General features: G+C 37.9%; 1 protein-coding gene across 2 annotated transcripts in view; it reads left to right on the top strand.

The window, feature by feature from the left end:
- The window catches only part of fgf11 (fibroblast growth factor 11), a 79,863-nt gene extending 64,342 nt beyond the window's left edge, over positions 1-15,521 (top strand). For both annotated transcript variants that reach the window (XM_023345540.1, XM_005810403.2), the window contains 2 exons: positions 5,979-6,177; positions 7,231-15,521. In XM_023345540.1, the coding sequence (XP_023201308.1) occupies positions 5,979-6,177; positions 7,231-7,373 (342 nt within the window). In that variant the 3' untranslated portion in view covers positions 7,374-15,521. The remainder of the gene's footprint in view (positions 1-5,978; positions 6,178-7,230) is intronic.
- The last annotated feature ends 1,345 nt before the right edge of the window (positions 15,522-16,866 follow it).

Genomic DNA, 16,866 nt, shown 5'->3' with positions numbered 1-16,866 from the left:
CTTGTGAGCTTTTTTAACAAAACAAACAAAACTCTGGCCATGTGACAAACAGAGCTATGTCCATCTTAATGTTTCTTTTTATTGACCATTTCACTTCTTATATCGTTTAGAAAAGCCCATCTAAATTAGCTTATGCTATAAACATGGCTTGGCTTATAGCATAAGTTAAATTATCTTATAGCTTATAATTTAGCTGCAAAAATCCAAAAATATGTGGCTTATAGCTAAATCAACTTGCAGCATAAGCTAGTGAATAAGCACTGCTGTTTTATTCTATTTGTCGATGGTTATGTGTGTCTGCCCCATCAATTAAGCCTAATAAATAAAAGTCCAATTATTACTCAGTTAAAAGTCAACAGATTAGTCCTGCTATATTGAATTTTAGGCAATAAAACACTTATTTTCTTACTTATTATATTTATGGTAAATTCCTGTTAAAGCAAACAGACTAAATGATGGAAAGTAACAATGTATGTGAATATTAGCCTGTGAGTCCCAACTTGGTACAACGTTACCTGAAATTAGCTTTAGCTTCAGTTTTAGATGAGAAACCTGGAAGTCCAGGAAAACAACCTGGAAGTCCAGGAAAACAACCTGTTGCCCAAAACTAACCTGAAAGTTTTAGAAAGCGTCCAGAAAGAGTTAAAAACCCTGTTATTTAAAACGTGCAGGCAGTTTTGAACTGATGTCAGCCACTGTGCTGAAGTTTTGGCGCCACAGGAAATGCTTTGGCTCGGTTGGATTGTGAGGAGAGCAGACAGCAGGTCATGACATCAGGCTGAGGATGTGATGTCATAGACAGGCAGCCGGCGGCCTCGAGCGTCTGAAGCCAGATTTATCCCTCGGATCTTCGATGACATGATTAATCTCAATCAAAGAGCAGCTCAGGAAAACTCTTAACTTCACTGAACAGGGTTTTATGAGAAAGATGGATTTGAAAAGAAATGTTTATAAAAACGAATATCTCCGCTACGTTGTTTTAATAAAAATATGTCAAAGTTCTCAGTCACATGACCTGTAAATATTTCCAAAAAAAAGGTTTTTCTCATCTTCTCTCCAACTTCCTGAGATCCGTTTAGCACCAAGCAGTGATCTAAACCAAACAGGCTGAGCAACAATATCTGGTCATGTAAAATGTCTGGATGATTGGCTGAGTTTTGTAGTAACTATTTACTGAACTACATTTACTTGAGTAACTTTTTTGTACTTTTAGGAGTATTTTTACTTTTTACTTGAGTAATTTTATTCTGAAGTATTTCTACTCCTACTTGAGTGAAACGTCTGGATTTTCTACCCACTGAATGAAAAACAAACATGACTTAACAAAAAATTCACCAGAAACAGACGCACACCTGCACTTTGTGTTAAACTTTCATCAGTTTTTTACTAAAATAAACTGATTAGGAAAAAATTAATCTCTTCTGATTTTGTTATGTTTTGTTACTTATATGAATTATTGTCATTTTGGTCCTAAAAATAGCAAAGCTTTAACTTAACATTATGTTTTAGTCTGACTGATGATGTAATTTGTAAATATTAAATGGTTGATAATTTGATCAGTTACTCAGTACTTTTTACCAAATACTTTTTTTAATTTTACTTGAGTAATTTCTTTTATGGCTACTTTTTACTTTTACTCTGGCAAAAATACGTTGAAGTATTTCTACTCTGACTTGAGTACAATACTTGGTGACTCTACCCACTTCTGTAAATACATAAATATTCACATAACAATATGTTGCTAAATGTAACTCGGCGTTTTCAGACGTCACAAGTTGAGGGATGATATTTGGTTCTGTGAAGTTTCTGGATCAACCTGTTTGTTCACTCTGTCACCATAAACGCCTGGTCCAGTTTTTGTTTTTCATTCCGATGCTTATTGACCGTTGGCAGAGATCTCACGTGGAATCAATCCCCGCTCAGAGTGAATGGGCGGCTGCTTGTTCAGCGGCGCTGAATGATGTCATCCGGCGAAAATAAGACGAGGAGTCCGTTTGTGTCGCCACCGGAGACTAATCCGCTCTGCGTCTGGTTCGCCCCGCTCGTCTCTCATGTCGTTTTCCCGCCGTTTTATGGTTCTGTTCTTCCCCTCCCCCTCCTGTTTCTGTGCGGCCTGTCTGTGGGCGTGAGTGATGAGGGACGGAGAGGGTCCATCCGTCACCGCGGATGCTGCGCGTGTCGGTGTGTGAGTGTGTGTCATCTGGCGCTGGGTGGCCTCCCACTGATGTACGGGGGATCCGTCATGTCTTTCTGTCACAACAGCAGACATGCATGAGTGGACGTACACACCCCGAAACACACACACACACACGCACACACCAAAACACACACAAAATCTGGCTGCTTAAACTGTCTCTCACTTTGCCTCCTAATTTAATTAACCAGTGTTTGATTAAGCTATTATTTAACATTTTCCATTTACCTCAGTTCTCTTTCTCTCTCTCAGTTTTAGTATAATTAAAGCTGACATTATGTAAAGCTAATTATTTAAATAAGGCAATCCTAAAGGATATAATTTCAGTTGGAACAAAAACAAATATCGGTTTTTACAGCAGCTCTTAGTACTTTTCTTCCTGTTGATGTATCTGTACAAAATCTTCTTACCAAGTAATTTCTGTCAAATTTTCAGAGAAAACATTGCAGCGGGGATGTGTATTTAAAACTAATTATTTAAAAAAAGGCAACACAACAGGTAGTGTTAGTTGAAACAAGAGCTCAAAGAAAGACAAACGACATTAAGTTGCCCTTAATACTTTTCTGCCTGTCGATGTATCTGTCTGTTGTCTCTTGGTTTGAAGTCAAGCTAAAAGCTAGCCTAAATCATGCTAACAGCTGTGTATCGTGCTAACAGACATTGGATTTCATAGTAGGTATGTTACACACACAGAGTATTTAGGAATAATGAAGCATCTGGTGTTGATTTGTTGATGGGGGGCCCAATGAAAATGTGCTTTGGGCTCCAAAGAGGCTTGGACCGGCCCTGGTCTGTGGCACTTTGTCATATGAGACATTTTAGCTTAAGTTTAACTAAACTTTGAGTTTAAAATGTTTAAAAATGTTCAAATGGACTTTAAAAACAACTGTAGTTTAGATTATGTCTTGTGTCTTGAGTTGTTTTAGATACAAATAGAGATTTTTAGAGGAAAAAAAATAGACTTACTTCTTGTTTTGAGCGCCCCCTGCTGGCCACCGGAGGAACTGCACCATTGATAATAATGTCTGGGTTGTTTAGCAGGAGGAGAAAGAAGGACAGGCAGAAGATGGAGGATCAAACTGGTTTGGAGGTCAGGATGTAAATGTGAGAGGACAGTGGACCGCCTGTCCTTTGAGACAAACAGGAAGTGACCTCTCAAAGCACTTCCTGTTGTCTGCCAGAGTCGTCTGTGCAGACAGATGTGCATCTGTCTCCTGTGAGCCTGCGGTGAGAATAATGTGTGCAAACGAGACCTAATAGTGTGTTATCCCATTAAGCTTCACAGCGGCTGACACGATGAGTCAAACTTTCAAAGCTGCTGGAATAAAAGACAATTTTCAAAATAGTTTTACGCATTGAGTTAGGAAACTTTCATTGATTCATACATAAAATCAATTATTTTAGTTTATTTCTGTGTTTGTTGCTGTTTTTCTTTTTCCATGCTGTTTATTTTTGATCAGGTTTAGATTATTATTATTATTATTTAAAAGAGCTTGTTTTTAATAATAATTTATAAATATGAATATTTATTTTAGGTGGGTTTGCTTTAAGAAGTACAGATTTTTAAAATGTTTTTATTTAAGGATCCATTTTTTAGGTCCGGCCAAGTTTTCTTTTACTCCCGACTTTCAAGGGGAAAGTAGTAAAAATCTTTAAGATTAAAATATTTTAAAATGTTTTTCCCCTTGAGGAGCATTTTGTTCCTGAATAAAAACAAATTTGACCTCAAAATTTGACCCACTGTGTCTTTCTATTAAGCATTTCTAAATATAAATATATATTTCTTTCAACCAACAGAGTTGAAAATATGTTATTTTATTAGTATTTTATCTCTATTTTTATTTGGCTTATATTTCAAGGGCAAGTTAAAATTAATTATAAAGTATATTTTTTTCTTCTCATTCAACACAGGAAAAAAAAATTATTTGCCTAAGCAAAAGAAAACAATATTTTTCTCTGATATCCAAAAGTCACAAATTATTGCAAGAAAAAAGATTTCAGATATTTTTAGATTAATTTTTTAAAAATTTCAAGAAAAAAGAAGAAAGTTTCTTAGCTTGAAATGTAAAAGAAAACTTTCAATTTTTGAAAATTAATGTTTGTTTTTTTTTAAATTGAAATTTGTTTTACATTTAAAAATGTTCAACTTTTGTAGCTCAGAAATGGAATTGTTTTTTCTAAAAAATTTCTTAATCTCAAAATTTCAGAGATTTTTGGCAGAAATTTGCTCCTTTTTTTCAGCGATTTGTGGAGTTCATAGAGAACTGACCTTTAAACGGGTTGTTCCACCTCTTTTCCTTCTTTCCTTTTCCCTTCATTCAACAAATTTAATTTTTTGAGTGCAGTTTGGTCAGGATCTGATGAGTGCTCTGGTTTCCCACACAGCAAACGCACCACAGATATTCAGTTTAATTAACCGGATCAATCACTTAATGATCCAGGTAGTTCTTCAGATCGTGTGCAAGAAATTGATCAGGCTTTCCGCTCTGCACACCCACAGACAGTAATAGTAATCTGATTACACTTTCCCACTCCATTTGCTGTAGTGGAGTTAAAGTAATGAGTGACAGAGAAACTAATGGATGTGTAATTAAAGAGCGATGTAATTGTTTATGTGCTGTAAGTGTTGAGGCCCGGCGGACGGACAGAGGGACGCAGAAAAGAGATAGAAATCAGAAAGATGGAGGGAGGGAGAGAAAGCAAACTCCTTGTTCAGGCGGTTTTTCCGTCACATCAAGGCTCCAAATCAATCCTGCAAATTGGTTTGTTCCCCGACAAGGTCACCAAATGACGGGGAAACGGAGGGAACGCGCTGGAGAAGGAGAGGCGGAATAAAAGATGGAATACGTAACGAGACGGAGAGAAAGAGGGAGAGATAATTGTGCTACAGTATGACGGCCTGACAGAACACCAGGTTCACCGTTTGTTTCGTGACTAAACGGTCCTGCGCATGCGCGATCGAGTTTGTTCACGCTTAGTTAGTCGATGCGCTGCGTATGATCCTGTTATCCCGTCGCAATGAAATGTTTAGCTCATTTCCCCCCAGTGAAAATGTTTTATTTTTCTGCTGGGAGTTTAATTCTTTATGCTGGAACAAGCATTAGACAGGGTGGTAGCCCAGGGCTGCAATTTTTTGGGGCGACCCAGACTTTATATTTTAAAAAAAAATTAAAAGTGTATTTTGCATTGTATTTTATATATCAGATGAATTGTAATAATATTTTGGGATGTTTATGAATATAAAAATTATTGAAGTATTTGAAAATTATGAAGTTATAATGTTTGGGGTGGCAACATGGAGCTACTGGTCAGGGGACGTATTAAACATACATGCTTAGATTCATGTGTAGACATAATTACAAAATAACAAATTAAGGCAGAAGAAACTTTTATAAATATATAATGTATGTTAGAACAGGATAAAGTCCTTCTAGTGACACTATACTTATATAGAGAGTTTTTTGTATCTTTTTGACCATAAAGTGTCTCTAATGAAACTAACATCAGGACACCGAAGCTTGTATTCAAATAGTAATTCCCACTTTAACATAAACTGTACGAGTGTTTCTGTAGTTTGTGCATTTTTGATTATAAAATGTTTGTTCTTCATTTAGTGAAGTCACTCACAGTGGGCAAAGTATCCAGAAACTTTACTCTAGTAAGAAAAGTGATACTTCATAGTAAATTATGCAGTAAAGGTAATTTTTTCCAAAAAGTTACTCAGGTAAATGTAACTGGTTACTACCGACCTCTGCCTATACGTTCTGGTTTGTGTGTCTTACAGGAACACTTCACGCCGGAGTGCAAGTTTAAGGAGTGCGTCTTCGAGAACTACTACGTCACATACTCGTCCATCCTGTACCGGCAGACCCAGTCGGGGCGAGCCTGGTACATCGGCATCAACCGGGACGGTCAGGTCATGAAGGGAAACCGTGTCAAGAAGACTAAGGGTGCTGCTCACTTCCTGCCCAAACTCATCGAAGGTACGAAGGACAAACGCAGTTATTTAGGGGTTTTTTGTTTGTATGTTGTTTTTTTTTACATCTTTTTTATTTGTTTTTAGCTGCTTATGTAAGTTTTACATTATTTTAGTAATGAAAACGGATATTGTTTCTAATGTAATGGCCAGGAACCAACTTTTAGTTCTCAATACTTATAAATATTTATGAAAAATCACAACTGTTAGTTATTAGAACAGAGTGAATGAAGCCAGCTAACATTCTGCCTGCTGTTATTATATCAACGTATTCAAAGTGTAACTAACCTCCCAAGTCTTCTAATACTGTGGGTTACAACAGCAAACTCATGAAACTAAAGTAATTCATGCAGGTTTGGTGGCAGAAATGTAAGCTGGAGATAATTACAATGAGAAAAAGTCAAATAACAAACTTTAATTTCGTCCAATCAGGTGTGAGAATTTGAGGCACTCTTTGTTTTTTGGTTGTCCAATCAGGTGAACCTGTTGAGAAACGCCTGGCTTTGGAAATGTTCACCTAAGTGGGCGTGGCCAAGAGAAACGGAGGGGCGTGGCCAAATGTGGTGATGAAAGGAGCTGTAGTCAGGACGAGGGAATATACGCTCGCTAGCTTATGAACTTTGTCGTTGTATTTATTAACTTTTCAGACCCATCTGGCAACTGTTTTATTTAAAAAAATCAACTGGTGACATAAAGATTTTAAACAAACGGGAGAATTCAACTGCTTGGGCACCGTTTGACCCAAAATGTTGTGCAACTAAATAACATTACATAAAATGTCAAAATTACACAGAATGACAGAACCCTAAATAACCTGTGTAGACAGTTTATCAGCAAAACAAGTTTGAATGTATTGCAGATCTTTTCCAGGAAACCAACCAGTTCACCAGATCTCTGCCAGAATGTTGTTGATGGCTTGGAAAACACTGAAAACGATTCTGACTGGTCTAAATGGAGCCAAACTGTGCAGTTTAATCAACAAATAAAGAGGTCTAACAAGGTTTTGTTCGAACCTTTTCAGTTTTGATGAGCTTCCTGTCTGTATGTTTTCCCTACTCAGTGGCGATGTACAGGGAGCCGTCCTTACACGACGTCGCCGAACAGAGTCCGCCCAGAAAAACGCCGAAGACCTCCAGTGACTCGCCTGTGCTTAACAACGGCAAGAAAGAAGCTCAGTCCAAAACCAAAACCTCCTCCTCCTAGCACCGAGAGACGCGGCACGGAGGACAGGCTGGACGACGCCGGGCGGCGCTCACCAGCGGACAGCAAACCTTGACTCGGGATGTGGACCTGAAACGTCCGGGTGTCCAAAGGTCCATGCAGGGGGATGATGGGAAAGGGGAAGACCCCTTTTGTCTTCTACCACACCAGCCCTCCACCTTCTTGCCCTCTACGGTCAGCTGAACCTGGGGTGTAATAGCAATAACTCAGTGTAGAGCTGAACAGTGGCCTAGTGTTTTAAAGCATGTCACCACAGCCTGTCTCACCAGCTGGAAGGACGCCCTCCAGCCGTCACGCCAGCGAGAAACCCTCCGGTCAACCAAATATCCCAGCAAGGTCTTCCTGGTTCCACCGCGACGGGTGCAACGAGAAAATCTGTCCCCCCGCAGCACATTCTTCACAAATGGGTTTTTATCTCCCTGCAGGGTTTTCTGCTAATGTTAGCTTGACACAAAGCCATGTTAATGTGAGGCTGTCACACTGTTTCAGTTCTGCGGCCATCTGCTGCGTCCACATCTTCTGTTTGCGTCAGCAACTTTCAAAGATGGCCTGAAGTCTCGTCAGGCGAGTGTGTGTGAATGTCTGTGAGGGGGCGTGTGTGTGTATGTATGTATCGCAGTGTTTTCTGTTCTTTTTCACTCACCTTTGGCACAATTTGATTAGTTTGTGACATGGACTCAATTTTCCACTCTGCGGCACAATAAAACTCCCTCCCGTCCCTCTGGCTCTGCTAATGGAGTCAGAGGCTGATCAGAATCTTTCGACCCTTAAACAAGCAGCCAATCACTCCCTCGACACACTCCGTAACCACACACACACACCCACACACACACTCTCATATGTATTCTGTTGTACTTACAGATGAAAATGATCTCATGACCATTACGATGACATGCATTCACTCAGTGGCAGCAGGTGTGAGGTGATGGAAGACATAATGAGTCGTAATGGAGCCGTTGTGATTGCATTGCAATGGCTTTTCTTTTGCACAAACCCTCCAGGGCAACATAGCATCTGCATGTCATTGCTGCCAAACTAAATATGCTGATTTTTTATTTTTTTACAAATCTAAACTGTGCTACAAACGCGTGTTGAGCTGCATTTGCAGATTATCAAACACGCTGTCAAAAGGTCAAGCATTTTGTTGACCATGCTCACGTCACTGACCATGTTGGAGTCGGTTCAACTTGTCCACATTAGTTTTATGGATATTTAAGCCCCACATCGGTCAGTTAGCGTCCATGAGAACGGGATGCTGATGTTTGATTATGTTGGTGATGAGAAAAATGGCAATTCATGCAGCTATGCAGACTGTTTCTTTTTATTAAATAGTTTAAGTTTAAGACAAAAACATCAAGCGTAAATAATTTGATTAGAGAAGTGAGTTGTTATTGTTTTAGCGTCTATTAGCAGCAGACAACAGACAAAAATCAAGGTGAAAATTAGCAATGGGGAGTCAAAGAAACTCATTTAAGCAACGGTTCCCAAAACTCAAGCTAATAATTATTTAAATATAAGCTAATGGACACCCTAAGTCAAGCTAATAGCTAGGCAGTTGAGCTAGCAACTTTTTGACCTAACCGCTGTTTGGAGTTAGCCCAGCTGCATAGAGACATAACCTCACAATTACCAAATAAGAAAGCTTATTGCTACTCAAAGCTGAGCTAACAGCTACCTGAATTTATAGCTACTCAGAGTCAAGCTAATAGGTCAGAGTTGAGCTAACAGCTATCCAGAACCAAATTTCTCAGAACCAAGCTAACGATTTTTCAGAGTTGAGCTAGCAGTCACTCATAGTAAAGCTAATAGCTACTTGTCAAGATAACAGCTATCCAGAGTCAAACCAACAATTTTCCAGGGCCAAGTTAATAACTACTCGGAGTTAGCAGTCACTCCAAGTTTAGCTACCATTTATTCAGAGTCTAACTAGCAGCTCCTAGTCAAGTGAACAGCTATTCATAACCAAACCTACTATTTTCTAACGCTGAGCTAACAGCTACTCATAGTTGAGTCAATAGCTATTCACAGTCAAGATAACGGCTGAGAGTCAAACTAACAGCTACTCATAATTGAGCTAACAGCTACCTAAAGTCAAATTTGCATTTACTCAAAGTTAATGCTACATTTACAACATGGTGCAGTTCGGTTTGTAAACGACCTCCAGGGGAAACGAGCCATTAGATTCAAGCTAGCATTTACTCTCAGACTCAAACTAGCTGCTCAAATCAAGGTGAAAGCTACACAATTGAGCTAACAGCTAACCAGAGTTACGCTAACATCTACGTAGAGTGTAGCTAACAGCCGCTCAGAGTTTAGAAGTTGTCTAGTAGCCACTTAAAGTGGCGCTAGCGACTAATTACAATCATTCTAATAATTGTCCAGAACAGAGCCTGTTGGAAGAAATATTTTCCAACTTTGAAACCCATTGTCACTCTAATTGGGCAAGTTCTCTCTAATATTTTATTATTTATCCAAAGTTAAGAACAAAAGTTCCTTTCTGCCTCCACATTCAAGGTAACTCAATTATTTTCCTAACTTGGGTTCATGTAGATAAATTTAAGGGCTGGATCATGTGCATGAACCGCAAGGGACGGCAGTGACTTTCTTTTTTATGGTCTTATTACGTTTTTATTGTCATCAACACAGATAAAGAAGTCATTTTTTTAGCCGTCTAGTTTTACAGTGTGGTAATAATGTTCAAGGTGATATTTCACCTATGCGGACTTCCATATGTGTTGAAACGGGTCAACGTTCCCACAAACTTTACTCTGCATGACCTCCATGTTTACCGGCATTTAAACATTATTAACGAAACTTAAAACTTAAATCTAAACTGTTTATTATTTTACAACAAAATAAATAGATGTCATCAAATGGGATGATGGGAACTGGAGACATAATTAAATAATTTTTTCTACATTAAACTTTCTTGGTACAATTTGATCAAAAGAGTAATTGTTTATAGCATAAAAGTAATGTATTATAGGAAATGAGTGGAAGTAAAGCAACGCAACGTAGAAGATGTGGGTGAAGAAAAATGGATTGTTTAAAGGAGGCAAAAGGACATTTTAGAAAGGGTAATTAGTGTTGATAAGCAGAACAAAAAGAGATTGAAGAGGGAATTACTGCACTGGACGGTCGCTCTTTTTTGCACGTTTCTCCTTCCATGCATAATCTTTTGCTCCCTTGAACCTGTAGTTGTAAATAATAATAAGTGATAACCAAATCGGGCAAAGTGCTGAGCAAAGTAATCTGCTACCTGGGAGATAAAGCTTTCCAGAGGAAATCGAAAACAGTTAGGTGATGAATAAAAAGTAAAAGAGGAAAATATACTAGGAGACAAAATGAGGAAGCAAAGAAGAGAGAAAAGGGTTTCATAATTCAGCATCTGTTGATTTCCTTTTTTTATTCAAGCTACATTTAAAAGCTCCTTTAATTAACCACCAGCTTTGGTTTGGTTGTGTTTAACACACGGCCTCTATGGATCTCTGTATTCAATGCTTTGCTAAGTAATTACTTAAATGTTTAATTAAATGGGGCTTCCTCCAGTTTATCAGGTTAGTGTAAACTGGGTCTGGATAATGTTTGGTAGATACATGGAAAAAGTTTGTCAAAATGACAGTAATCTTATTGTGAAGTTTGGAAATCAAAGATTGATTCAAGTTTGAGAAAACCTGCTAAAGGCTAAAACTTTTGTTTAAGAGATTTATTTTCTTTTAAACAAAAGTCTCATATAAAATTAAATTTACAGGATTTATCAGATATTTTATTGTATGCGGGGGTAATCCACAGATTTCAGATAACTATATATTTTTACCTGTAAAGACATTAATAAAACCCATGTGACATGTTAGCATAGCAAAGAATAATTGATATTACTAATAGAAATTAAAAATAGATGTTTTTTGTTCCCTGAACTTCCAGATTAGTTTTGTTTAAGAATGATTCACCATTAGCTTAACTCATAGCTGTTAGCTATGATCACTTCATTTAGCTTGACTCTTAGTAAGTAAATAAGTATTTACTTAATAATACTCTTATTAAGTAAATACTTATTAGCTGTTAGCGCCAGTAACAGCTTGATTCTTACACAGTTAAAACTTAACTTTACAGTTTCACATTGAATCACTGTTTATTCTGAGTAGCTGTGAGCTTGATGTCAGTTTAAGTAGCCATTAGCTTAATTCTGGTTAGCCGTTAGCCTGATTCTGCGTAGCCATTCACCTCGCTCTGTTAGCTTGGAGCTGGACTTTATTTACCTGTTAGCTTAACTACAGGTAGTTGTTATATTTTGAGTCTAATCTTAACTCTTAGCTGTTAACAACAACTAAGAATCATGTCAGAAGGCCAAATTTTAAATCACTGGCCTCTCCATGTTAACTCTGCACTGTTCTGGTTTATATTTAAAAGCTATATTATAGAAAAATATAACAACATTCAGCATATTTTATTTTAAGACAAAATGATTGTAGAGTTGACATTTTAAACTCCTGTTAGCATCATATATTAGCATTTAGCATAATGTAGATTCTTACCTTGACTCTAAAATCTCCAAAGGCTACCAACATTTCCAAATCTGGCACAAGTACCTTTTCAGTGAACTTTTAAAACGATGTAAAAAGAAAATAGAAGAAGAAAATTCGAACTAACTGTGTTTCCGTGTTCTGGTTTGAAGCAGATCAACCGGGCTTCACAAAGCGTGACGCTACGCATGGCTGTAATAAACAGGAAGCAGAGGATGAAAACTAGCATGGACCTTAGAAAAACAGGGAGTTCTTCTCCCTGAGCTGGAGGTTTGGACATTTTTCTGAGTTTTGTTCCTCTGGTAAGGCAGAGAGGCCCTCCAGTGGGTGGGAACGTTCTGTACATCACAAATTATTCAGCAAATATGTTTCCATCTTTTTGGAAAAGCCAAAAACCATCTAAAGTGAAAGTAAAAACTTCTCTACAAAATTAAAGAAGGTTTTTTTGTTTTTCAGATTTAGCTGTTTCCATTAACTGACTCTTCAAAATTGTAGATCAAATGGCGCCCCCTAGCTGTAATGCCTTTGGCCTTCCTGTTATCTACTGGTAGTTTCTCTCTTCCAGCATGAATGAATCTCATGCATTTCAGCAGTAAATACATATTTTTAAATATGAGACTCCGTGATTGGAGGGTTATTAATTTATTTTGATTATCACATCATGACACATTTCTGGATCATTTATTGCGAGTGGAGTGCATGATTGCATGAGCGTGCATTTTGCCTCCCCAAACCTTCAGGCCAGTCACACCATGTAAAGTTTCCCATCTTTCGGAGGTTTGATTGGTGAACCGACGGCTGAATTTACCGCCTTTAGCGTCTCCGGGTTTCAGACTCCCAAAATGTTAAACATCTTCCCCTCGTAAGAGTTTGGCGTCGCCGTTTGTCCGAATGAAAGGAGTGGATGTGAGCGGATATCGAAAGCGAGTTAAATGATGTATATCTGATTCAGCCGCTCTCTTAACACACACCTCTCTCCCCGGGGACTCCCTTCACTCCCGTTTCTCTCGAGTCAGGGCCTCCCTCTGCTTACAGAGCGAATTACAGCTGCAGAGAGGGAGGGTCACGCACGGCTTTTCTGTTTTCGAAGGACTCGGAGAGGCGAAGCTTCCAATAAAACCCACCTTCCCTTTAACCTGGAGGCAGAGCGAGTGTTCGAGGCGCCTGGTGTGAAATTTTTGTATACATGTGAGAAATTGAAATCAATACGCGCGGGTCCTTGGGCGGAAAGCAATAAAGTTCATTAACAAGGTGCAGCCACATCATCTGGAGGAAAAAAGTGTGTGTATTTATTGCAGCTTTTATTTTTTCCCTAACGTTTTGTCCCTTTTGGTGTGGCAGCTGTTTAAGTGTGCGTGCATTAGTTTGAGGTGGAGTCCCTTCGCCACATCTGCAATGCAGCAGAAAACACAAAAAAAAAAGAAAAGGAGAGAGGGAGGAAGAGAGAGGCTCTGACTCAGACCGACTTTTGGTTTAGCTGCTTCATTAAAGTGCTTTTACACTGGAATCCAGAGTGCCTACTGTCACATCCTGTGTAGCAACACATTAACTTCACGTGAATACATTTTTAAGGCACATGTGCATCGCTCTCATCCACCAGGACGACGGCCGGGGAGGGACTCCACCTCCTAGCAGCTTACACACTTTTTTTTATTTGAAACTTTGAACTCCCTCCTTACCTGTCCCTGGCTGTTTTGACTGTATTTTAAGGCAATATGGATTGTGATGTTGGTATTTATTGGTGGAATTACTGTGAACTGTGTCGACATTGTAATTCCATGTTTGGTCTAGATATGTGTGATTTTCTTTTGGTTCATTTGGTGTCTAACGTCATGCTGATCTGGTTCTACTGACTTTTAAAATTGTGTGAATTTAACCTCAAGTGCACAAGAAGAAACAACAGGATCCTGTCTGACTTTATTTATCAAACCAGAACCCAGCCGAAATGGACTAAAAGAACCGTTAGAAGGCGTTTTCTGTGTCTTGGCTGCTTCAGTACATTGTAATATCTCAAGGTGTGGAGATTGACTGGACCATTGTGGCACCTTGATTATTTTCTTTTTCAGTCATTATGTTGCAGGTTTCTTGATTCTGGGACATTAGTCCTGTTTATGACCAACTTTGGGCCAAATTGTTACTTTAAAAATGGAAATTACTCAAGTTGCGTTTCCATTACAAATATCAATATTCCACTAATGACGAAAAACACAATCTCGCAATTTTGGTATTTCCATTAAATAAACACAAGTAAAATCACACGTGAATAAGTTTGTTCACACCATCTGACACTGAAAAAACACGCCATTATCCTTTAACTACTTCCTGTCATGACTGTTTTCACCAGTAGAAACATCCAGTTATTGAACACATGACATGAAAACAGAAAACAATATGGCCAAATAAAATACAGTAAAGAGTTTATTGAAACTGGCATATTTTCATTAAGCAAATTTATATTTGAAATGCCAAATTGCGCAATTATATGGAAAGAGGAAACGCAGCAAACGAGATTTTTTTTCACACCTGATAGACTTGGTTCAGTTGATTAGCTTGTGCGGTTTGATTTCACACTGCACTATGTCCAACGATCCAAACCCTTTGAAAAACTCTTGGTTCCAAGGGCTTAGAACCAAACCAAACCAACCCATGTTGGTTCCAAAACCACCCAATATGGTTTAAAGGGTCGGTCCCTTTAGAACCAAACCAACCCATGTTGGTTCCCAACAGTTTGAAACCAATGCCGATATGGACATAAAACGTTTCCTATGGACTTCTTCTTTGTTTATTAAATATAGCCAGTGTGGATCCTGTTGAGAGTTTTTTATGTAGTCTTGATGTTAAGTATGCATTAATTTTAAAACCAGGTAAAGATCAAATAGTTTTCCTGATTCTCTAACATTAAAAGAGGGTGTACTTTCTTTTCACCGTGTGTTTTGCCTCCACATTGTGGCATATGTGAGTATGAAACTTTAACTTATAGAGGAAACGTTTCATACTCACCAACCGTCATCAGTCTACAAACACCTTCTTCATGTTATTATTTTCTTTTAACTGTTGTGTGAGTCTTCCAGAGAAACCGTAAAGAAATCATTGCAAACGTTTTGTTTCAATTCCCGTCTTCCAAATGCAAAAAGAGTGCTTCCAGTTATCAAAGCCACAATGAGACTATTTTTATATTCTACTGGGGCAAAAAAGTACATATATCTAAATATATTCCTTCTATATATGTGTATCCATGCAAGCGTGCCGGGGGAAACGGGGCGACTCTTCCTGTTTCCAGCTGGGTGGAAAAACGGCGCTAATCTCTGCCATCCAGACCTACGGATCATTGGGGAAAAAGGAGCTAAAAGGGGATCATTGAGAGCCTTGGAGCTCAGACTGCATCCAAGTGGAGGGACTGTGAGCATGCATGCGCTGATCATTTACTGGACAGGAGTTACCCAGTATTTACTCTTTGAGCCCCTTTAACCACCTAATCTTCTTCTCACTATCCCAAACTCTCTGCATTTGCAATATGATCTGTATTTATTTCTATAATAACTTACACAAAAGTCAACGGAGATGTATTATTGGATATAATTGAATAAAACAAACTAATATATTTGTATGATTGTAACACTTGTCTCTGAAGAATTTTTTTAATGGGGACGTTAATGGGGTTATCATTCTGCAATAAAACCCACTGGTGATGTATTACCACTGTTTATTGTGGTACTATGCAGTAAGTAGTACTTCCACCCTCCAGTTTTTCGTGATTCTATGATGGCGGAAATTTAAATTAAATCAACAAATTCCTAAATTTTTATCCATTACTGCATTTTAGGGACATTGTAAATGGAAAAATAAAAAAGGAAATGTACATTTTTGTCAAAAAACAAAAAAAATTGATATTAACTTCAGAAATTTTCTTAAACAAAAAATCAGAAAATGTCAAAGTTTGAAAAATTGGAAAATTATGCTTTTTGGACATTTTTGTAAAGTTGAAAAATTTTTTACTTTTCAAGCTAAAAGATTTCTGAGATTAGTCTCAAAATTTGTGAAGGGTTTCCTATAAAAAAAATTTACTTCTGGAGAAATTGAGAAATGTCCTTGTCTTTTGTAGAAAATTTATGACTTTTCAAACAGAAATTTCTATATTCTTTGGTGGAAATTTACTACAACCTTTTTTTGTTTGTTTTATATCTACAATGTCTTTAATACGCCGTTATATTTATGTGCTAATGGATCGAGAATTTACGGCAAATTTTCAAAAAACAAAATCTATTTATATATATATATATATATATATAGTAAAAAAATAAATTTAAAACATCGGGTTTCAGTGATGCTAACTCCCACCTGCAGGTGGCAGTGTTTCTTCTACTAACTTGTCCATGATTCGCCACACGGTGACCTTCTTCCTGAAATATAAACAGTAATGGAGTGGTGTCACATTTTAATTGTTTTTGGATTTATCCTTTATGATTAATAAAAGACTATGAGCCATTTCTCCCACTAATTTTAAACTCGAACGTTTGTTTTGGTTGCATTTACCCAGAATGCCCTGCGCTGTAGTCCACTTCCTGCTTTTGGAGCGTTCTCCGGTCCGCTTGTTATCCACATTCAAACCGCAGCAAAGTTTACTTCAACCGAGCAGAGACCGATAATGTAAGGGTTGTTTTGGTTCTTTACAATTTGTTGCTTTATTTTAGGATTTAATTAACAGTTTTACTTAAATGAGAAAGGTCTAATATTGTGCTTTAGGGTTATGGCTAGCTACAAACTCTGGTTGCTTTAAGACAATTTTTGGATAGTTATCCTAACCCAGTGTGTGATTACATTATTTAGAAGAAACAGTTTATTTTTTGAACTATCTTTTTTTATTTTGTCGACCACCAGACACTCAGGTCTTGTGCCGCATTAGCTGACTGTGAAGATCTACGACTCGATTAGCAGCACATCCGGGTCTCAAA

The sequence above is a fragment of the Xiphophorus maculatus genome, chromosome 14, assembly GCF_002775205.1.
Source record: "Xiphophorus maculatus strain JP 163 A chromosome 14, X_maculatus-5.0-male, whole genome shotgun sequence".
Lineage (NCBI taxonomy): Eukaryota > Metazoa > Chordata > Actinopteri > Cyprinodontiformes > Poeciliidae > Xiphophorus > Xiphophorus maculatus.
Note: the sequence above shows the minus strand (reverse complement) of the source record. Positions and strands in the feature narration are given on the sequence as shown.